This window comes from Eretmochelys imbricata, chromosome 5, assembly GCF_965152235.1.
Source record: "Eretmochelys imbricata isolate rEreImb1 chromosome 5, rEreImb1.hap1, whole genome shotgun sequence".
NCBI lineage: Eukaryota > Metazoa > Chordata > Testudines > Cheloniidae > Eretmochelys > Eretmochelys imbricata.
The window spans coordinates 44526426-44550895 of NC_135576.1; the positions used below are offsets into that span (position 1 = coordinate 44526426).

Sequence of the window (24470 nt, forward strand, 5' to 3'; positions counted from 1 at the left end):
ATGGCAGTGCAGGTTTATTCCCACACATTTGAAGGAACTACCACTCGGACTCATGGATTCCTGGTTACAGGTAGAGCTGGTCAAAAGTGTTTCAATTTTAAAAATTTTTTTGCAATTCCCCTCACTGGTTTTTTTTCTTCTTTTTTTAAACCATTGATGACACTATTGAGCTTCATAAAGGAAACTATAAGGGAATTTTAAAAGGAGACTATCTATCCTACTAGTAAATTTTCAGCAAAGATAGGGAAATAGTGCGGGATACAAAACAATTATAAACATGGAGAATGGTAACATGGAGAGCTTTCCTGATGCAATACCTATTGCCCTTTTTGCTTTCTCTGTTGGGAGAGATGCATATTCCAAGGGCTTGTCTACACTACTGCTTAAATCAATGCAACTTATGTTGTTCAGGAGCGTGAAAAAGCCACCCCTCTGAGCAACGTAAGTTACTTTGACTTAAAGTGATGTCTATACTGTGCTATGTTGGCGGGAGATGCTCTAGTGTAGTATAGTGAAGACAAGCCCCTTGAGATAAAATTTGTGGAAGATTATACATGTAGTTTTGTAGCTTTGACATGCCACTCACTTGAAATGCATCTGAGATGCTGTCTTGTGTATACATGTTCCTTTCTAGATCTTCTACTTCCATAAAGTTTTGTACTCTGTAGGCATAGGAATAGCTAGTGCCTTTTTAAACATTGTATACACACCTCTAGAGTCACTAGAGAATCTCTGAATGCTGACATTTTGTGCAACAAGTTTTCACTGTTTTATGTAAAGCCATTTGATCATACCTCTACAACGTATTTAAATAGTGAGTGACTCATTCAGACCAATTTTATCATCTCAAAAAAAGGAAACAAACCCTGATTTAGAATAAAACATTTCAGTTTTATCTGCTTGATTGCCATTGAACTACAGATTAGATTAAAGTTATAGAAGCAAACTTATTTAAATAAAAAATTAAATGACAGATTAGAGTGAGACCTGTACAGTAAATGATTTTAGAACAGGCAACAAGTTGACCATTTAATCCTAAACATTGGAGTGTTTTGTAACTTTTTAAAAAATTCTTTAATTAATGAAGCCTAAATAAAAATTATCTGCAACTTGGAGATACGAACTCAAGAATATGATAAGAATCCAAATGAGCATTTTGAGAAGCCTGTAAGGACTACATTGCACATACATATAAAATTCCAATAGCCACACATAAATTTCTGGTTTTGGACAAGACAATCCTTAGCAGACTTCTCATTCTACACAATCACAGGGAAGTAGAAAACATTTAGAAGAGCTCATGTGAAATAAGAGCAAAAAGAAACAGAAAAGTTATCTGTATTTTCCATACATAAACTTTATTCCACTGGACACCATACAAAATATTAAACTTAAGAGAAAAAAAGAAAATATTAATTTGACATCATTGAGAAGTAACAATTGTAACATATGAATTGGTCTGCAATAACAAGTACATGAGAGGCACAAACTGTGCTACAGCAGGTCTAAAAGAAGTTTCACTGTGTTTTTTTGGAAAAGTTAAAATTTTCAAGATTACTTTTTAAATTTCAATTTACAGCAGCCGACCAATTTACAAATATTTACAGAAAATCAAAACAAAAACTTGCCCTATTAGCAGCTTTTCTTTAAGCAGCCATCACTACTACTTTGCATATGGAAAGGAAACATTAAAATATAGATATCTGACCTAATCTGTATAAACATTAAGCATTTACATACATTGGTTTATCATGGATTATTTCAACTGTTTTGTAGTAGCTCTGCTGCTCAAAAATTCCAGTTTAGATTATAATTCCTGTGACCTGGAGCATAACAACAACTAGGGGATAATTTCATTTTGATAAATTGTTCCATGTAAGAGGGAAATAAAACTGGAAAGTGCCAAGTAGAGCAAAAGTGCATACTGCTTGAAGCAGTTGTAAAGCACAGCCTACTTATTTATCAAGAAACGTGCAATGTGTGCTATGCTTTAAGCTGGACTTTTATGCATTGCTTAGCTCTTCATTTCTTTACTTCAGTGTTAAGTGTGGTCGAATTAACTATTACTAAGTTAAACGTAACAACAATTTAATATACTCTGATACCTTCCCTAAAATTAATTAAGTCCTGTGGTCTGAAATTTGGGTCATAATAGTCTCCTATACAAGTCAATGGTGCAAGGATTTTTAGAAAACCCATTTTTGAATGAATAGTTATATTAACAAATGTCATAATAAAATATGCAATCTTTCTTATAAACATTTCCTTAACAAAAACTTGAAAGAGAAAACACTTCATAAAAAACTATGGGGAAAACTGCATCGTGGTTTTGATATTGTTCTTTATATTTCAGCAGACTCCAGTAAGAAGAAGAAGAAGAAGGAAGCCAATTATCTTTTCTGTATAGTTGCTCTTACAGGTAGTATACAGTTCAAGTCTCTCTTGTCTCGTAATCTCTGCCATGACTGAGGAAAAAAAGTTACAAGGTTTTTAAAAGCTATTCTCTTCTATATCACCACCTCCTTTAAAAGTGAAAGAGGTAAACCCCACACAGATCCACAAAGAGTTTTAAACGGTTTTGTTTTCCTCACAAATTTATGAGCAGCATCAGGTACTTATTTCTTTAAAAAGATTGCTTACAGTAAGAGGGAATCTGTAGTAAGCCAGACAAAAAGGAGTGCACTTTTGAGAACAAGGGCTAGTCTACGCTCGAAGCGCTACATCGCCACTGTCGCGTGTACGGTGAAGACGCTCTATGCCAATGGGAGAGAGCTCTCCCATCAGCATAAGAAATCCACCTGTGAGAGGCAGTACCTATGTTGACAGGAGAAGCTCTCCTGCTGACAGAGCGCTGTCCATACTGGTGCTTAGATCGGAGTAACTTACATTGCTCAGGGGGGTGAGACTTATTCACACCTCTGAGCGATGTAAATTAAACTGAAGTGGTAGTGTAGACCTGACCCAAATAATTATGTTTTCAGGGGACAAAGACAACTTGTGAAGGTGGGGGTATTAGTATATTTTAAAAGAACTAAGTCTCTTATAATGTTCTGTCTTTAAAATGGTTAGGTACCTTCACATTTCTGATTTTGGAGACATACGCTAAATATCTGAGGAGCTATCCCTTGCTACTTCCAAAAAAGAAGAATGTGTCCTTGAAATTGGTGACAAATTATATTATCTCTATTTCTGTCCTGGGTTACAGAAGTAGAGTATGGGATTAGGTGTCTAAGGCCCTGATTTGGCAACTGACTTTATACGGGCAAACCTTGTGCCAGTGTAGAGTCAGTGCCTTTCAAGAAAACATTTCACAGGCTGGAGCGATTTTCAATGAGTTATGCACCAACCTCCCCCTTGGGGCTCCTTTAAAAATCCGAGCCTTAGAGGTTATTCGTAAGTATGTGCATCTTTTTAAATAATTAATATAGTTGACCCTTACGGTGCCTAAGCAATTTATTTAATCATTCATTAAAAATGGACTATTTTATTTACATATATTATATGGTGCTTAACACTAGTGGCTTCACAGAAATAAAATACTTTGTACAAAAAACCCCAAATACTTTATATAACTTATGAGGTCACTAATATTCTCACAATAAAATCAAGCTTGCAAACTGCCCATATTAAAAGCCCAGATCTGACCACTTGTGTCAGTAGATCCTCAACTGATCTCTTGCCCTAACACCAAAAGGAAAAAGGGACCGATGTTTACAGCATGCCCAGAAAGTTTTCCAGTATGGGCTCTCTCTTTTCCACTGCTAATATTCAATAACATATTGAAAATCATAGGACAAATATACTGTGCCTAGAACTATATAAATAGTTATAGAATCATGCAAATGTAGACTTGGAAGAGACCTCGAGAAGTCATCCAGTCCATCCTCCACACTGAGGCAGCCAAGTATACTTAAGACCATGCCTGGCAGATGTTTGTCTAACCTGTTCTTAAAAGCCTGCAATGACAGAGATTCCACAACCCCTGTTGGAAGCTTAGTCCAGTACTTAACTATCCTTCTAGTCATAAAGTTTTCCCTAATATCTAACCTAAATCTCCTTTGCTGCAGATTAAGCCAATTACTTTTTGCCCTACCTTCAGTGGACAGATAGAACAATTGATTACTATCCTCTTTATAACAGCCCTTAGTCTTCAAATATGTTATCAGGTCCTCTCCTCAGTCTTTTTGCAAAACTAAAACACACACATTTTTAAACTTTGCTCATACATCAGGTTTTTTTTAGATCTTTCATCCTATTTGCTCTCTTCCTCAGAGAACACAAAATGCCTATGAAATGTAACAATATTTTAAAAAGCAGAAAAGTATTTTACTCGTGTTTGTGACACAGAAAGATACTCAGTTTTAAAAAGACTAATTCTGCTTGTTTCTTGAATTAGAAAAATCTGATCTTCACTTCCTTCTCTTTGTCGGAGAAACATGAACAGTGATACCTGCTATGAAAAAATCTCAATGAACCCGAAGTACAAGTGCAGGTATAGGTACTTAATTCCAAACAGATATGTCACAGTCAAAGCAAACTCTATGATGGGGAACAGGGATAGGAGACAGGAGGTGGTGAGTATTTGCAGATTAAACCCAAATCTGAGGCCCAAATCTTACATTCCAAGTAAAATCCACATCTCTCCACCATCAGCGGGAAATAGGGAAAGTTGCAGGTCAAACAACAGTCATGTCTCACTACAGTTAATGTTCTCCTCAGATTGTGCCAATAACCCCTTCTTGCTGAAGAAGTGCGTACCTGATATTTAAAATGTGTACAAAGAGCAGAAAAACAAACTTGTAAACTACTGGAGGCCATATTTACCCATGATAGAAAGAGAAGTAAAGGCTCAAACTATTTTTTGTTCCATAGCTCCCTTGCAGATTCCCATAAGAAACACCACTGAATCCAGGAAAGATTGAAAATGTTCTACCCGCAAAACATTAATAAGAAAGTCAGGCTAAGACTTTCAAAGCTGACTAAGGGATTTGGATGCCCAGTTCTCATTACAATTTATCTCTGCCTTGGAGTCCTGAATTTAAACACACAGACCATTAAGAAATTTTCATTTTAGGTATCCACTTCAGCATTAGCCCTGCCCTTGCATGCGAATGCACACGCACACACAACAAAACATTCTCACTTCATATTTCTCTCCTTCTACATATATTGGGATGAATGCCTATTACACAGATTCTCAAGTGTAAGGCACACAGACCTCAGGCCACCACTGTAGTACACAAATCCACTGACCCTCTCAGTTTTCATTTTTTATTCCAAAAACTTTTTAGCAGACAAGAGGGCTACAAGAATTAATCTGATGTATTTTTACCTTTAGAAATTCATCCTTGATAATGTCAAACTTCTGCTTTTCATGTACAGCCCTAGCTGTGTTTGTTCCATCAAAAGGCTCTGCAAGGTTAAACGTAAAAATTTAAGTGTTAAAAAACCAACCTTTACTTTATCTTCACCTGGTAAACTACTCTGTGAGAAGCAGAGGATAAGTCAATATATTGTCACTTTCTATGAGGACTTTTAGCAACAGGCTGCATTTTCCCTTTCTGACATGTACTGTGCAGGTAACTCTCATACCATAAAAACACAACACTAATATTCTGCAGTTGCAGTAGAGATTGTTGGAGTATTACTCCTTTAAATGTAGATAGCTGACACTATCAGCAGGGGTATTAATACAGGTCTTCTATCATGTGCTTTCGTCCACTGTACAAGTATTTCAAGTCTTATAGAAGTCAGCAGCCTATTCAGAGTCTCAGAACAAGGAATAGAGCAGCCATATCCTTAACTAATGTCCTTTGTCAGTTCATAGACCATATACTTCTATGCCATTTTAAATATATTTCTAAATATTCTAAATAAGGAAGGTCCTGTTACAATCAATAGTGTGTATTATACATCTAAATATGACTTTGTGCAACTGTTCTGAAAGGTCCATGTACAACAATGTGCTTATATCAGATCTACAAGCAATTACTTTCTCTTCTTATGCTGTATCTTTTGAGACAAAATTATACAACAGACAGCAGTGGTAAAATATGGTATTTTTCTTAAACTGGAATATATAAAAACAAAAGCCCTGTAAAATATTTTTAAAAACCCATCTTTCAAAAAATTTCTATTCTTCCTACTATTTTTGTCTTTTTCCAGTTGGCAATGTATAGTTTTTCTCGTTTGCTTCTAATGGACTAGAAACCAACATGACTTCGGCCTATTATTTGTCATCCGCATAATCAATATCAGCATAGTATTCATAAAATGTGTACTCCCCTCTGCAGTAGAGCAAATATACTATAGGGTTAACCATGCACAGACCACCTTTCAATTTCACTGCAAAACATGTTTTAGAATCCAGTCTTTTTACACTTTTCCAGAGGACAGTTTAAGTACACTATGGTGTATTATGTATTTCATACTTGTAAAGGTACAATAGCCAATGACAGAGCCCTGAGGCAAAATACAGTCCTAGCTAGATTAGTCTCCTTTTAATATGTCAAATTTTGGATCTTAAACTAACTTTCTTTTTAATGGTTAAGGAATCCTTTTAATTTTAGTGGATGTGAGCATAAGAGTTTTATGAAATACATAAATACATATAAGATGTGCTGAAAAAAATACTATAAATGTCCATATATATATTGAGCACAATATTGGTCACAAACAGTTTTGTATTTCTCATATGTATTTTTAATTACAGTAGCAATGATGCACTTGTGACTTTCCGAAGTATTCATTTATGGCCTGTTTTTAGAATCTTTATTCAAGAAAAGCAGTGTGGTGGAATGGACTAGGTCCCGAGGCCCCTGCTGGAGACCTTGCAGTCCTGCCTCACCCCACCCCACCCCACAAAAGAGCAAAGGAGTAGTCCTCCAGGCAGCCTAGATCAGCTGCATGGGAAAAAAAAAAAAAAGCAGCAGCAACAGAGCAGTCAGTTGTTGCCTGGAGCTGGAAGAGAGAGGACTGGGTTCCTGGATGGCTGGAAGAGCAGCAGGACCACGGACAGCTCAGTGTGGGCAGGCGTGAGCTCAGGGAGGGCTGCTGAAGACCAGGGGGGCTAAGAAGGAGCTCCTGGCAGACTGCGGGGACCAAGCAAGGACTGAGCCCAGAACCTAGCCAGACCAAGTGAGGGCACCGCGATGGGCCCTGTTGGACTGTTATAGCGGGCAGTTTTTCTGGGTAGGAAGCCTTAGCGAAAGATGAAGGCTGTATACCCTGGAAGGGGTTTGTTTGTTCTACTCCACCTACAGACAGTGTGTGAGATTCACTGAAGGCTGAGTCACTGAAGACCTGCTGATGAAGCCATCGAACAAAGGGGTGGGTGGGAGGGGTGAACGCTTGCGAGAGGTGGGTGACACTCCGTTCCAAGAACTGAGAAACGGCAGGCTCACACTCGACCAGAAGGGGGCGCTCGCAAGAGGTGAGGGTACTCGTTTAGAAGCTCTCATTTACCTCACAGGGATTTTACCAGTATAGGGACTATAAGACTGGGTCCTTTCATTATCAAAACCATCCAAATTACACTCAAAATTTAAATGAACTTCAGTACTCATAATTCACTAACACAATGGGATGACTGGTTTTCTTTGGCATGGTTGTAGAATTTTTTTCCATCCTAAAAATAGGTTTAAAATATTTCACTGGGTGTTTACTAGCTGATTTTACTTTACAGTGAGATATGCCTTTATACTGGATCAGAATATTGGCCATCCGATTCACAAGATGTTCAGCATTCTAAAATCTAGACACAGAATTTCACACAGTGACCTGTTACTACAGTGAATTCCAAATGCTGATTATATGCCATGTGAAGTAGCATAGTATTTCCTTTTATCTGTCTGAAATTTGATGCTGAATGATTCTGTAATATTAGTTAGGAGCCTCCAGGCATTCCATACTGCACCCAAGATCATAAAAACTTTAAAATGACAAGTGAGGGGCTGCAAAGCCTTCCCAAGATTGTCAGGAAGCTGTCCTAGTGCAGACTCAAAACCTTTCCCATGCTATGCTAATAAATGACAATAAAAATTATATTTTAGTCTCCTGTCAAAAGAAAAACACTTACTGGAAGACTGGGCAAGAAGAATTTTGCAAGACTATGTATGCAACATTTTAATTAAAATAAATCAACTGTAAGTGTCCCTCAATGTTTCCTAAACGTCAGGAAGTTTTCAAAGGAAAACTCCAGTATAATGTAAATTTTACTCATTAATCAGAAGAATAATTCACTAAAAATGAATGTCAAATATAAAATAATCAAATTGCCATCCTGACAATTTGATGGGGGGGAGGGATAGCTCAGTGGTTTGAGCATTGGCCTGCTAAACCCAGGGTTGTGAGTTCAGTCCTTGAGGAGGCCATTTAGGGATCTGGGGCAAAAATTGGGGATTGGCCCTGCTTTGAGCAGGGGGTTGGACTAGATGACCTCCTGAGGTCCCTTCCAATCCTGATATTCTATGATTCTATGATTGAGAAGAGGACTAAAAGTATTTTTTCATTAGGAAACATTAGAATCCAGACTGTTTCCAGGGTAGTGGCAAGGCAGGTTTTAAACTATTTTTGAAAAAAAAAATCTACAACTGCACAGCTGTGTTAAAGGCTTATGGAAATGAGACTAATACTGGCCTGAATCAGATACAGTGCAGACAGCGACTGTGCAAGCTTCTCTAAAAACATATGCAGTCCAGTCACTCATATGAGCTACAAGGGGATGGCATGGCACACGTGCAGTTAGGTCAGCACTGAGGGCCATGAGGGGCGAAAGCATTCCCAATGTGGATAGAATCAGTGATTTAAGTACTAAAACTAAGACATCACCACTGAGCATGAGCGAACTGAGATTTTTCAAAGGCTTATAACTTGGCCCAATTTGGGCAGATTTTCACAGGAATAGCAAAAGAGACGTCCTTGACACAAAGGACCCCCCCACCACCACCACCAAATTCTGACTCCCTGCTCCAAAGCACGGAGGTGCTACATCTTCTCAAAGAAAAGGTTGCCAGAATTTTAACAATTCAAAACAATGCAAAACAATGTATTTTTCTCTAGCCTTGTTCTTGGAAATGGCTAGACCATTATGGCTGAAATGTTCTAAAAAAATTCAGCCTGAGGCAGACGGACAATCAGAATAGAAAATTTGAATTTGCCAAAATTATTAGCAACTGAAAAAAGGATCAGTGTGACAGGGTGTACAAATCCCACACTGGGTCCAGTGGGAGGGGAGTCCTGCCCCTCCCAACCTGCAGAGCATGCTCCAAATGGAAAGGAACCTTAAAAGGGAGCAACTCAGCTCAAAAGGGGGAACGCGACAAAACCAGCCTCAGGGCTCCAGAGTAAGGATACTGAAGAAGCCTCCAGTGAGTCAGATATTGTCGTCTCTCACAGGGTCCTGGGTCAGAGGTCAGAATCCAGTTAGAAGGAGGGAAGGCCCAGGCTCCCCTAACAACTTCCCTTGTTGCAGGAGGGGCCAAAGCCTCACCCCACTCTAGTAAGGAGAGGATAGGGCATCGAAAACCCAGAGGTGAAGCTAAGCCACGTAACAAGGGTTAGTAATTGGACAGAAAGCCCTTCCCACCAGGAGGTGAGAGACTGGACACTGGGTGTGCTATCCACTCGTCCACCTGATCCTCTGAGAACTATCAAAGTCATATAATGGGTAATATCACGCATCCTTAACACTAAGCAACATTATCAGCTCTGCCTATAACACAGTACCGTAAGTGAAAGATAAACTGGGAGCAGTCACTGAATAAAATAATATGTGAAGTGAAGCACAAGGTATTACAGGACAATGGTTAAAAAAAAAAAAATCAATCACTCAAAGGAGAGAAGCCAACAAATATTTCCACTTTAGTCACTTAGGACTTTGCTACATAGTTATAAGACAGTAATCTATCTTGGGTACATTAACTTTTCCACTGAAATGTCATATAATATATTATGTATCTGCATGTATTATTGAAAATGCCTGAAATAAGAGACAAGCAAAGTCTATGAGTGACAGGCTAACTTAAATCAATGCTATCAAGGAACTAAATAAATGAAACTGAAAACACAAAAATTGCAGCTTCACACTTTACCTTCTACACAAATGAATTTGTTTCTCCATTCAATGCCATCAGGTCTTGGAATGGCTCTGGCTTCACGAACTGAAATCATTTGGCGGCTCCAGCTAGAGGAAAGGAAGACAATTTGCAGACACTTAACACAGATTGCTTTTTGAACCATCAGTATATGGTCACACATAAAATAGGTAAAGTGCTCATACAGAGTTATGACTTAGGAATTTCAGAGGATAGTAGTTCGAAGTAGCAATATTTTTTTTGGTGTTTCTAGCAGGGGCTGCTCTAGCCACAGACAAACTAGGCCACTGCCTGGGGCAGCCAGGCCAAACTTGAGTGGCAGTGCAACCCTGTACACCAGGTTCCAATGCCACTCAGTCAGATTTGACTGGCTGCAGCTCTCTCTCTCTTGATGGAGAGACAGCCAGACCACACCTGAATGAGTAGTGTTGTGACCTAGTGCTTAGCTCCTACTCCACATCTACCATAACCACTGAACTATCAGAAGGCTCACTGCCCTCAGCCCAGAAAGTCTAATGTAGGGTGCATGCCCCTCCCCCACTTGAGAACTTCTGCTGTAGGGGGTAGGAGTGGAGTGGCACACTAAAATTTTGCATAGGGTGGCAGATTGTCTTGAGCAGCCTCTGTTTCTCTTCAGAAAATTATGGAGATCAGTCTTCATGGCAATTAACCATTTTGGCGAGTGGAAAACATGAGGGGGAGACAAGAGGCAAAATTTTCATACACGCATTAAAATACATCATCAAAACATTTCAGCAATACAGAACACCACAGACCTCAATGTACATTATGACTTGGTGGTGAAACACTTTCTTAAAAATAAATAAATAAATAAATAAAAATTGATCCCTTCACAGCTCAAATCTAGGGTGTCCAACGTCCTGTTTTAATTTAAAAAGACAATTAGAATTTGAGACACTATTAAAATTCTAATTAAAACAAGCCAAGCTGACCAGTGTAGGTTGAGAAGTAGGGGAAGGGCACGGTAATAAAATTAGGTCTAACTGTGGCTATATAGTGGGTGTCATTAAAAATGTCCAACATTTAATCATAATATACAGTACAGTAGTTTACTCTCAGATTGGTGAAATTCACACTTGTGCAGAAAGCCTGCACAAAGCCTACAAGCAAGGTAAGGATATTAGAGAACCTTTACACTTTTTCCTCTCAAACCTTCTGATTGTTTAAAATTGTACATCAATGGAGCCATGAGAATTTATACCAACTGAGAATCTTCCCCCATAGCTTTACGGAAGACTGTATTCAAAGTACTTTTTACAAACTAGTTCTTATTCACGACTTCAGACTAGACACCTGAAAAGTTTCAGCTTGTGAAGTTCAGCCACTTGAGTTAAGTGCACATCCATCTTTATAGCAGAAAATATATTTTCACTCTTCCATAACTCAAAAAAATATACATGTTTAACAGTTTGTTGAAACTTCTCATGGGGTTGCAGGACAAATAGCTTAATGTACAATTTAGCTGAAATACTTCAAACAACTTAGCCACACATTTTTACATATTTAAATTTCTCTTGATTGACTGTTCCTATGCAATAACAAAAGTATAAACGGTAAATATGTCTAGCATTCAAGGCCAGCAAAAACTTTAGCTCCTATCCATACCACCACTCTAGTAGCTCCTTGCATCTCCCAACAGTTTTCACAAATTAGGGAACATTTATCAGTAGAATATAAAGTATTGTAACTAAATACTGTAATGCCCATGTCAAATGAACAACATAGATTTACTAATTCATTAACCATGTAGGCAGGTTGAGAAAGGGCTTCAGGCATACGGGGCGACTTGAAAAGATGCAGTGACCACAGTATTATTAGCAAGGTTCCACTGCAGTTCTAGAAAACATGGGTCACAGAGGAAAGAGTAATATTAGACACCATCATTTAGCTCTCACCCCAACATGGCTATAATGTCTTATCTTAAACAAGCTAAAGAGAAGAGTTATGTAACAGAATATCTAAAATGAGCAGATCACAGCAGGCAGTAAAGCCACTTTGGTGCACACTGAACATGATACACATTCCCCCTCTCTCCCCTCCTTACAAATTATTGAGGTTCTACCTGGTTTCAAGATAAGCAGTTGCATCTTCAGCAAAAAAAAAAAAAAAAAAAAAAAGGGGAGGGGGGGAATATTTTCTGTATATTTTATTGCAGAAAAATCTAAATATTTTAAGCTGTTCTATACTAATAAGTGTTTGGGAACAACGAAGTAGCATTTCTAGTTGTTTAAATCACATTTTGCACTTCACTGAATCATGACAGTAACTACTCTTAGTTGATATCCCCATTTACTATTCATTAACATTGTATTCCTACTAAAATTAGGAGTCTGAATTAGAATTGAACTATTCACAACAAGTAATTTATTTACTGACTATAGACTTTTTGGTTTGTAAAAAATGTTTACAAGTTTGTTCGCTATTTGTAATTGCTCAATGAGCATTTTATGCAAATATATTTCAACCTATGAGTTTAAAATATGCCCTTTGTTTCAACTATGTCATCAGCTATTTCTGGTGTCACTGATCACATGATGTTTCTGTTCTCTGAGCAGCAGACAAACATTTCAAGGAAAGAACCACAAAGATTTCACGACAGCCAGGCAAATGCTTCTGGTACAAACTTTTGCACGAGCACATTATGCATTCTTGTGGACAAAAAAAGTTACTTACACAAATGTTCAAAGAAAATGAACAAGTACATTGTGAATACATTCAAAAGCAATTAACTATTAATTTAAGTCAGTGTTCATTATTGCATTATCTTCCCAGCTGTATTCTGAATAGATGAACAGAGCTATGAACTACTCTACTTGTTATATACTTTGCTCTTCCTCACACTCCAAAAATGAAGATAGAGATCACACGACCAATCCATACTTATTTTGTCATTTCTAACCAAATACAGCTTATTCATAGGATGACCTTAAACCCATAGCCCAACATCAATTATGTAACTCAAAAACACTTGCTATAAAAATCAGCACCCCAACCCCTCCAAGGGCATTTTAGAATCTATTTTTCATCACTAGGGACTACATAGTTTCAAGTAACATGTCTTCATTATACAGTTTTTTTTATTTAAAATTCTAATTCAGAAGAATAAATTCTGAAAGTAAAACATTTTCACTTTTCAATAAACAGATAAGATTTAAAAAGAAGATTGCATCTTTCATTGTGCCTTTATTTAGTCTCCAATTCCACAGCAAAATCCACTGGATATAAGCAAGGCATTTATCAAATCAGCCCTTGCTTTGTTAAAGAGTGTTTGCCAAGTAAAAACCTGCTGCCTTCACTCAGAGCTGTTGTGTGAAATCAGACACGAGGCTCGTAAGAGGGTCTGATAAACAGAGAGGAGTTTCAGTAGATTATTTTCTTTTGAATACACTTCCAGACTACTTTACACTGTGCATTAGACTTCAATATTCTGAAAGTACAGCTTTGATAATTTGGAATAAAAATTTATGTTCTTCGAAGAGATTCCATTTACTTACTAAAAGTTTACACTTCAAAAAACATTTAAAAACACAACCTCAGCAAGTTGAATTATGTACAAAACATTATTAGAGTGAAATTTAATCAAATGCAATCCAGTGTATGAGAATCAAATTGTGTATTGTTTGCCAATATTGCTGCATAACAGATTTATTTAAGCTTTTCCATGTGTGGTACTTCTGGGACAATCTTATTTTCCTCTCGATTATTTCATTTATAATTTGTATTACAGTGGTGCCTAGAGGCCCCAACTGAGACTGGAGTCTAGGCACTGTACAAACACATTTTAATAGACAACCTCTGCTTGAAAGAGTTTACAGTGTAAATAGACAAGACAGACAAACAGTGAGAGGGTAAAGAGAGACATAACAAGGTGAAGGTACTTGCCCAGGATCACACAGCAGGACAATGGTGTAGCTGCGAACAGAACCCAGCTCTGAGGCCCAGCACAGTGCCCTACCTACTGGACCATGCTACCTTTGTCATAAGAATTACTTAATTCTACCGGATATGATGTATATAAATTTAATTTAAAAATCCACTGTCTTCATTTAGAAACGATCTCTCAAACTGATCACCAAATAATATTACATTGTTCTCCCTCCACCCAAAACCCTGTGACAGCTGACCAATTAAACACTCAAGCCAGGTAACAACAGTGTTGAGGATGCAGAAGAAACTTTAATTATGTCCCATTGTGAATATCCATTATGATATAGTTTTCAATTATACGGTCATACTACTTCTAAATTGTATATATTTCTCTATAACACCTATATTGTGTGTTACATCTTGTAATATTATGTATTACTCTGTATAGGCCAGAAGCTATGAAAGCTACTTATATGATTTCTACATACAAATGATTATTCTTTAATCTGTACTATGTTGTATAATAGGTCAATAGCGAAAATTCGCTGGAATATATAGGCCGCCTCAGTATGAAATAAGTGCATTGTTAACTACCTCATCCCCTGAAATGCAACTAAGCTGGAAATGGGTGACAGGAGATGGATCATTTGATGATAATCTGTTCTGTTCATCCCCTCTGGGGCACTCTGCATTGGCTACTGTCAAAAGACAGGACACTGAGCTAGATGGACCTTTGGTCTGACCCAGTATGGCCGTTCTTATGTTCTTAAGGAAGGCTCTTCTGCTTGTTGAAAAGTAGTACCATATTGTGCATGCTGCTGATTAAATTACCATATATTCTCGTTCATAAACCAACTATTTTTGGTAAAAATGTGACGCAACGAAGAGCGGGGGTCAGCTTATAAAACAGGTCTACGGCAAAATTTGATGATTTTAAACTCTATGGAATCATTGAATATCTAATACATTGTCATTTTGTTTACCTGGAGCGTCTGCAGGCATGAAGCCCCTCAGTTCCTTGTGGCCGCGGTTTGCTGTTCCCAGCCACTTCCTGCAGCTCCCATTGGTTGGGAATGGCAAACCGCGGCCACTGGGAGCTCCATGCCTGTGAACGCTCCAGGTAAACAAAAACATCCCGACCCGGCAGCAGCTTACCCTGGCTGGCCGGGAGCTGAAGTTTGCCAACCTCAAATATACGGTCGGCTTATGAAAGGGTTATACAGTTTTTACCATTTTTACTTATCCATCTTGGGGGGGTTGGCTTATAAACGAACCAGCTTATGATCAAGTATATACGGTATTCAATTATATAGAGAACTGAAAGATCATTAGAAGTATTGGAGCATTACAGTAATGAAAACAGCATTAAGTATGTAAGAATGAAAAAATATGACAGGAATCTATATGCTGCAAAAAAGTTTGATATACTGTATAACGTTTGTCTTTTTTTATATGAATGCTCAACAATACAATATTCACATTCTCTTAATGTGAGAATTTTTTTAAAATAAAAACTCCCGGGTTTCATTATTTTCTTTTAAAGGAAAATATTCCAGAATGATATCACAACATGCTCTTGGAAAACTGAAATAATTCATGCTCTTCTTGAAATCTTGTCCTCTCGCAGTTTCCATGACTCTGTCCTCTCCTCGTTCTTCTCCTATCTTTAATTGCTCATTCAATGTATCCTTCGGAAGATTCTTAATATGGGGTTCTAAGGGGCTTTGTTCTTGGTCCCCTTCTCTTCTACCGCGATACCTTATCTCTGGGTAACCTCATTCACATACACAAATTCAACTACCATCTCTATACTAAAACTCACTGATCTACCTCTCTACTCCAGACCTCTCCTTCTATCCAAATTAAAATCTTGGCCTGTCTCTCTGACATCTCTTCATGAATGTCTAGCCATCTCCCCAAACTCAACATGACTAAAACATAGCTCTTAATCTCTACTACCTCCTCTCTCAATCACTGTGGACCATGCCACCATCCTGCCTGTCACTCAGGCCAGTAATCTGGTAGAAGTCTTCGACTCAAGCCTCTCTGTCTAGGTTCTCACATCCATGTCTAAATCTTGTGGATTCTTTCTGCATCACACCTTCCCTATCTATCCACATAGATAAAACTTCATCTACGCTATTCTCTCATGTCTCAGCTACTACAACATCCTTCTCTCTGGCCTTGACAAATGAAATCTTGCCCTATTCATATCCATTCCAAATGCTGCTGTAAAAATCATCTTCCTAGCCCATCATTATGACTGTCACCCCATTCTTTGCATCCCTCCACTGGCTTCCCCTTCTTTTTTGCACCAAACAAGCTATTTGTTTTCATTTTCAAAGCCCTTCATTGTCTATCTTTCAATTTGCTGTTATGAGGTCAACTCCTTTCTCCAACTGACTCATGATACAGAATACTCCAATCAGTCAGTTATTACATTTTCAAACAAATATCTTCGTGCTTTCCCCCATGCTGCCCCTCATGCTTGGGAGCAGCTCACCATGAACATCCACAAAGCTACCACATTATCCTCCTTCAAACTCTGTTTGTGATGCTTACAAAAAAAACTTGTCAAAGGTTAGGTGGCTGATATGCTGAGACCACTACCTATCATGCTGACCAGTACTGTCTCATTGTTTCCTTGTACAGCCCATCTGTTGTCTCATTTTACACTTAGATTTTAAGCTCTGTGGGTTAGGGGCAACCTTTTTGTACTGTGTTTGGTCACCTAGCACAGAGAGGTCCTGGCCCATAACCAGGGCTCCTATGCACTACAGTAATATACATTTTAAATTAAAAATATACCTTTAGTAACTGTTGTTCTTCAAGATGTGTTGCTCATGTTGATTCCAATCAGGTGTGTGAGTGTCACATGCACAGTAGCCGGAAGGTTTCCCCCTAGTGGCATCAGTCGGGTCAGTCCAGGTGCCCCCTGGAGTTGCGCCTCCATGGTGCCGTATATAGGGTCCTGACGACCTGCTGCCACTTCAGTTCCTTCTTTCTGGCACTGCTCCGACAGAGGGATAGGCAGGTGGATCTTGTAATGGACATGAGCAACATCTCAAAGAACAGTTAGTTACGAAAGGTAATCGTTTTTTCTTTGAGTGCTTGCTCATGTTGATTCCAATTAGATGACTCTCAAGCAGGAACTTGGAGATGGGACTGGAGCTCATGGGTTCGCTGACTGAAGTGCCGCTCTAGCCTTCTGGGTAATGGCACAGTGGGAGGTAAAAGTGTGGATTGAGGACCATGTCACAGCTGTGCAAATTTCCTTGATTGGAACCTGGACCACGACTGCCGCTGAAGGTGCCTGCACCCTCATGGAGTGCGTGGTCATGGCGGGGGCAGGTACTTTAGCCAGATCGTAACATGTCCGGATACAGGATGTGATCCGCAATGAATTTTTTTGGGAAGAGACTGGGAGACCCTTCATTCTGTCTGCTACTATGACGAATAGTTGAGTAGCTTCACCAGTTTGATATAAAAGGCCAATGCCCGGTGAATATCCATAGAGTGGAGGTTTTGCTCTCGGCTGTTGGCGTGTGACTTAGGGTAAAAAACTGGAGGAAAAATGTCCTGATTAACATGAAACTGGGAGATGACCTTCAGGAGGAAGGCTGGGTTGGTCGAAGCTGAACTTTCTCCTTATAGAAGACTGCGTAAGCAGGTTTGGATGTTAGGGCATTAAGCTCTGACACCCTCCTGGCATCACCAGAAATGCCACCTTCCATGAGAGAGAGAGCAACGAGCATGTCACTAGTGGTTCAAATTGGGGCCCCATTAGTCTGGAAAGAACAAGGTTAAGAACCAGTCTGGGATTGGTTGCTGTACTTGAGGGTATAACCTGTCAAGTCCTTTAGGAAAACGTCCAGCTATCGGATTGGTGAAGACAGATCGGCCAGCCACGCCTGGGTGAAAGGCAGAAATGGCAGCCAAGTGGACTTCTATTGACGGCATAGAGAACCCTTGTTGCTTCAGGTGCAGAAGGTACCCAAGATAAAAGGCACTGACAAGTGCATAGGAGACTTATGTTTCTGCGATGACCAAATCGCGAATCTTTTCAATTAGGCTAGGTAGATGGCCATAGTAGACTGTTTCCTATTACCAAGGAGGACTTCCCTAACTGGATCAGAGCAAGCAAGCTCCATCGGATTTAGCCATGGAGCTTCCAAGCCGTGATGTGGAGAGATTCGAGATTGGGATGCTGAAGATGGCAATGATCCTGAGTTATCAGATCCAGGAGCAGCGGTAAAGTGATCGGAGTGTCCACTGACAACTTCAGAAGAGACGTGTACCAGTACTGACATGGCCAGGCTGAAGCTATCAATATCACAGAGGCTTCATCCCGTCAAACCTTGAGTAGGACCTTGTGGAAGAGTGGAATGGGTGGAAACAAGTAAAGGAGGTGGTCCTTCCAAGAGAAAAGGAAAGCATCTGTGATCGAGTCTGGGATGTGAGTCAGGAAGGCGCAGAACTACGGACACTTCCTGTTGTGTCTTGTTGAGAATAAGTCTATTTGGGGAATTCCCCGCTGCTGGAAGATGGTGTTCATGACATCCGGGTGTATGGACCACCTGTGGTTGTGAAAGGACCTGCTGAGATGGTCTGCCAACTCGCTCTGAGGAGATAAGATGCCTCAAAATGTATCGAGTGGGTTATGCAAAAGTCCCACAGTTTGAGGGCTTCCTGGCACAGGGGAGAGGAGTGTGCTGCTCCCTCTTTTTATATAAAACATCCCTGTTGTATTGTCTGTCACGACTGATACTTGGAGGGGAGGTGTGTGAGTTTGGGAGGTCTGGCATGCCAGACGGACTGCCCTCAGCAATCTGACGTTGATGTAAAGTGAGTCCCGCTTGGGACCAGAGGCCCTGAGCTTCCCCAGATACGCTCCTCACCCCATCGCTGATGCGTCCATGACCAGGGAAAGTGATGGTGGAGGTCTGGAGAAAGGAATCCCTGCACACACAGCTTGCTGGTTGAGCCACCACAGGAAAGACTCAAGAACTGGCTACGAAAGACTGACTACCTTGTCTAGACTGTCCTGGTTTGGTCAATACACCGATGCTAGCCACGCCCAAAGGGGTCAGAGCCTCAGTCAGACATGCTGCACTACATCAGTACAGGTGGCCATGTGGCTGAGGAGCTTCAGGCAATTCCTTGCTGTGGTGGTAGGAAAACGTCTGAGAACTTGTATGATGTCACAAAGAGTCTGAAACCATGACTCTGGTTGGAATGCTCTTGCCTGTCTTGAGTCCAACACTGCCCCTACAAACTCTATCATGTGAGTGGGGGAGAAGGCCAAAGCTGTCAAAAGTTGATCTTATTAGGCTTACTTGCGTCTCCACTTGTGTTCTGGAGCAGCCCTTGATCAACCAGTCGTCGAGGTACGGAAACACCTGCACCTGGCACTTCTGTAAGGAAGTGGCCATGACTGCCATGCACTTGGTGAACACCCAAGGTGCCACTGACAGGCCAAAGGGGAGGACCGTGAACAGATACCGATTGTGGTTTACCACAAACCTAAGAAACCTTTTGTCAGGCGGAGTTATGGATATATGAAAGTATGCGTCCTTCAAGTCAAGGGCAGCATACCAGTCCTCCTGGATCCAGGGAAGGGATAATGGAGGCCAAAGAACTTCAGCTTCTTCATGAATTTGTTCAGAGGAACCTCCTCCATCACTCCCGCTCTCAGTAGCAGCTGCACCTCTTGCATTAGGAGATGCTCATGAGAGGGTTCCCTGAAGAGGGACGCGGGAGGGAGGATGGGAGGGAGGAGAGAAGCTGAACTGGAGAGAATATCCCAGTTCTACCATGTGGAGATGTGTTCCGGACCCATACATGGCATGAAAAGGAAGGGATGGGATAGTTGGATGCAACGTTTGAATTGGTGTGTCGCCCTTGGGTGCACCTTCAAAAGGCTTGTTTTTGTCCAGAGCGCTGTTTCACCTGCCCAGAGCCCTGAGCAGATGAAGGAGGCGGCTGCCTCCTGTGGTTTCTATTAAGCCTCCTAGAATAGTCTTGCCTGTTCTGAGGTTGGTAGAATCAAGGCAGAGGCTGGGGCTTAAAATGCCTCCATTGCATTGAGGGGGTATGGTGGCCAAGGGACTTGAGAGTGGCTCTTGAGTCATTAGGCCTATGGAACTGTGAGTCCGTTCTCTTGGAAAAGAGGGTTGAGCCCTCGATTAGGAGGTCCTGGATGGTCTGTTGGACCTCATACGGGAGCCCTCATGCCTGCAGCCAGGAGCTTCTTCTCATGGCCACCCCGACACCATGGTCCAAGAGGCTGAATCAGCAACATGTAGGGCTGTCAGTAGTGAAGCCCGTTTCACAAGCTTGCCCTCCTCCACCAAGGTGGAGAAAACAGCCCTCAAGTCCTCTGGCAGAAGCTCTGTGAACTTTGACGTAGCCCCACGGGAACTGAAGCTGGATCACCTGGTGGTTTGAAATCCAAAGCAGGAGCTCCCCCAGTAGAATAGACTTTCCTCCCAAAGAGGTCCAGCTTCTTCGCCTCTTGGGCTTTAGACGTGGGTCTTTGATACCCTTTATATTCCCATTCGTTTGCTGCTGCCACCACTTAGAAGTTGTCAAGGTTCCTTCCCCACTCTGACCTCTAGGGTACAGATGTGGGGACCTGCATGAAAGACCCCCTAAGCTTATTCTGACCAGCTTAGGTTAAAAACTTCCCCAAGGTACAAACTTTGCCTTGTCCTTGAACCCTATGCTGCCACCACCAAGCATGTTAAACAAAGAACAGGGAAAGAGCCCACTTGGAGATGTCTTCCCCCAAAATATCCCCCCAAGCCCTACACCCCCTTTCCTGAGGAAGGCTTGATAAAAATGCTCACCAATTTGTACAGGTGAACACAGACCCAAACCCTTGGATCTTAAGAACAATGTAAAAGCAATCAGGATCGTAAAAGAAGAATTTTAATTAAAGAAAAGGTAAGAGATTCACCTCTGTAAAATCAGGATGGTAAATACCTTACAGGGTAATCAGATTCAGAACAGAGAATCCCTCTAGGCAAAATCTTAAGTTACAAAAAGACACAAAAACAGGAATATAAATTCCATTCAGCAGTGTATTTTACCAGCCATTAAACAAAAGGAAATCTAACGCATTTCTAGCTAGATTACTTACTAACTTTACAGAAGTTCTGAGTCTGCATTCCTGATCTGTTCCCAGCAAAAGCATCACACAGGCAGACCCTTTGTTTCCCCCCGCCCGATTTGAAAGTATCTTGTCTCCTCATTGGTCATTTTGGTCAGCTGCCAGCGAGGTTATCTTAGCTTCTTAACCCTTTACAGGTGAAAGGGTTTTGCCTCTGGCCAGGAGGGATTTTATAGCACTGTATAAAGAAGGTGGTTACCCTTCCCTTTATTTTTATGACAGGGGTCCAGTGGTGGGTGTGAATAAAAATGTTCAAACCCTTTAGAGGGGACAAAATATTTCCCCTCTGTCCTTTTCACCATAGGGGCAGAGAGGTGAGGTAAGTTTCTGTGGTATCCTCTATGGTCTTAATAAGCAGCAGAGCAACTCTGAGAGTCACTGGGGGCCAGGATATCTAGCATGGGGTCCAAGGACTCCGATCTCCTCGACCTGGAGCCCCAGGTTCTGGGCCACCCTCTTCAGGAGCTGTTGGTGGACCCTACTGTTCTTGAGTACAGGAGCCATGGAGGTTTGAGCCACTGCTTCATGTGGCGATGACGAAGACAAGGTTCTAATCAGGACCGACTCTTGCTCCTGGCCTTGCATTACCATGTGCAGAGCCCCTCTGCAGAGAGCACAGCCGGTGCAGAGCATCTCTATTAGAGTCTCTCAGTGCCAAAGTCTCCTGTGTCGATGCCAGGGCACTGCGCACTGATGTAGAGGTGCTAGCATTGGCTTGGCCAAACTTGGCTCCGAGTGGGGTTGGAGAGCAGCCTCCATCAGAAGGATTTGTAATCGTTGGTCTCTTTGCAGATCTTGCAAACAGTCCTTCTGATGCAATTGCCCCAGACACTTCAAGCAGGAAGTGTGAGGGTCGCTCTGGGGCATAGGCTTGTTACAAGCTGCACTGGGTTTAAATCCCGGGGACTGAGGCATGCCCTGGTGCCGGGGAAAGGGGCAGGGGGAGAAGGGTAGGGAAAATGGTAATCCCCAGAATAATTCCTTACTGGAATTCTAAACCATACAATGACTAAACTAACTACAACTACTAACAAACCGATTTAACTATTTATAGAGAACAGTCTGAAGACCACTAGGGAGAAGGCTTGCCGAAGCAAGAGAAATTAGCCTTCCGGCTAACTGTCACAGGCGGTAAGAAGGAACTGAAGTGACGGCAGGTCAGCAGGACCCTATATACGGTGCAATGGAGGCATGACTCGAGGGGCACCTGAACCAACCCGACAGATACCAGCAGGGGAAAAACCTTCCGGCTACGTGCACACAGCACGCACATACCTAATTGGAATCTACATGAGCAAGCACTCGAAGAAGAACTGCAGATCATGTAAAATGTACTCTGATCTGTACTGAACAGCAGTTGATTTCCAGGTAAAAATTCAAGGTGTTTGTTTTGACCTAAACTGTTTGGGTCAAACAAGGGGCCGTTAGGTCAAGCACCTCAGTTAATATAAGGTGAAACTATGAAACAACGAAGAAGCCACTGAAGTAATCAGGACCCAACCTACTTCAGGTCAAAATCAATACCTTCAGTTGCATCCAGAAACTCTGAATCTCTTTGGAGAGGGAAGTTTCAGTCTAAAACAACACACTAACAAATAGCTGGCTTTAGGACAATAGAGCTATCTGATTTTTGACAGACTATTTTACAGATTAAACTAAGGTAGTTTATTAAACAACCGTAGGCACATCTCAGTGCCAAGCTTGCACAGGCACATCCAAGTGCTGTCATGTGCCCCTTTTCATTTATTTCTCTCCTTGCTCTTCATCACCCGCATCCTGTCTCCAAACCATTCCTCTCTCTTTGCTGATCAGTCTTAAAATGTTAGCAAGCTAAGTCCAAACATGAGGCATTTTCATTTATTGCAAGATGCTAAACACAGGTAGAAGTTGATCACTTACTCAAATTCTGTGGCATAGTATTTGAAGAAGCCCACTAATAAATCTCCAAGAGTCGATCCATTTTTGGAGAGGTAAGGAGGAACGGTGCGTGGAGCTTGATGTACAAGGTGCAGCTGCATAGTAGGATTAAAAGATTCCTGTCAAAATAAAAGAATAGAGAATATAGCCTTTCGTAAAGTACATGCTGCAAGACTGCACTTAATCTAGGTGCTTTCAAGATCAGACATACACAGCAGAAAGTTGCCCATCATTTATTTAGCAAGTGCTGTAAGTGTGCATGGCCCAGTTTCTATTTACCAGTGAAGGGCCCTATTGTTCCTCCTACTCCTCTGTTGCATATAAGTAACTCCACTGACCTCAACGAGAATTAATCATCCCCTGCGTGGGGACAGTCAGTCATTTTATTTCCTGTGCTCCCTTTCCCTTCATGAAGATGCCTAAGAACGGTCACATCAGAAAAATCTCAAAATTGAATTTTTATTTGCATACCCACTATGACAGACAGTCTGAAAGGGAGGGGAAACTTATTTCATAGTTTGGTTTAAACCAATGTGTCAAACCCCTGGCTCCTATGTGACCATGCATCTTCTCAGACAATGATTTCAAAGACTATAGTAGTAGCAGCATTTCCTCTAATCAAGTTAAGTGAAAACATTAAAAATCATTTAACAACCAACATATACCTGACTATATAGTCCATGGCACTTTTGTTTTTCCACCAGAAATATTGGAGGCTGACCACAAGAAGAGTTGCCTTTACCAATTCAGAAAGTCTTCACCCGACTAAATAACTTATTTAAATTTTCCCTTTTAATTTTTTTTTTTTAAACAATTTAACTTTCCTAAACATAAGATGGGCATGTTAAAATAGCAGCAAACAACTGCCAGTCTTGCCATTTTGCATACAGATCAGGTATTCATCATCATCATCATTATGTTTAAGAGAAACTTGTACAGCACCATATCTTGCAAGTTCACCTCAGAATATGGAGGCATGGCAGAAGGAATCGTAAGAAGAGGGAATGTAACTCAACCTTGTATTCCTAGCTAATGCAGTAGGTTTGAAATCCCTGTAATAAGAGGGTACATATGAAAAGATTCTAGTTCTTGAATTGCAACTTTAATACTAATTGTATTACTTTTTAAAAAGGAAATGTACAGAAATTAACAGACTTCTGAAAGCAATCTTGCAGCTTGCAAGAGAAGAAATTAGCAAAAACTGAAGGAAACTCTTCAGGGTCAGTTATTTATTATTTTTTGTTATTTCCTGTGCCTGCTAAGCTTTCAGAAAATAAAACTGAAATGTACAGAAAGCTTCTCTCAAGTTTAGCAGTAACTCCTCACTTAACGTTGTAGTTATGTTCCTGAAAAATGTAACTAAGTGAAATGATGTTAAACTAATCCAATTTTCCCATAAG

The 24470-nt window shown here is 40.6% G+C and overlaps 1 protein-coding gene across 4 annotated transcripts in view; it reads right to left on the minus strand.

Annotated features, from left to right (window-relative positions):
* Positions 1-1211: 1211 nt before the first annotated feature.
* TENT2 (terminal nucleotidyltransferase 2) overlaps positions 1212-24470 on the minus strand; it is a 77236-nt gene continuing 53977 nt past the window's right edge. For 3 of the 4 annotated variants that reach the window (XM_077816985.1, XM_077816983.1, XM_077816984.1), the window contains exons 12-16: positions 23053-23189; positions 10092-10183; positions 5333-5412; positions 4620-4758; positions 1212-2465 (exon numbers count right to left, since the gene is read on the minus strand). In XM_077816985.1, the coding sequence (XP_077673111.1) occupies positions 2350-2465; positions 4620-4758; positions 5333-5412; positions 10092-10183; positions 23053-23189 (564 nt within the window). In that variant the 3' untranslated portion in view covers positions 1212-2349. The remainder of the gene's footprint in view (positions 2466-4619; positions 4759-5332; positions 5413-10091; positions 10184-23052; positions 23190-24470) is intronic. The other variant, XM_077816986.1, reaches the window with a different exon arrangement.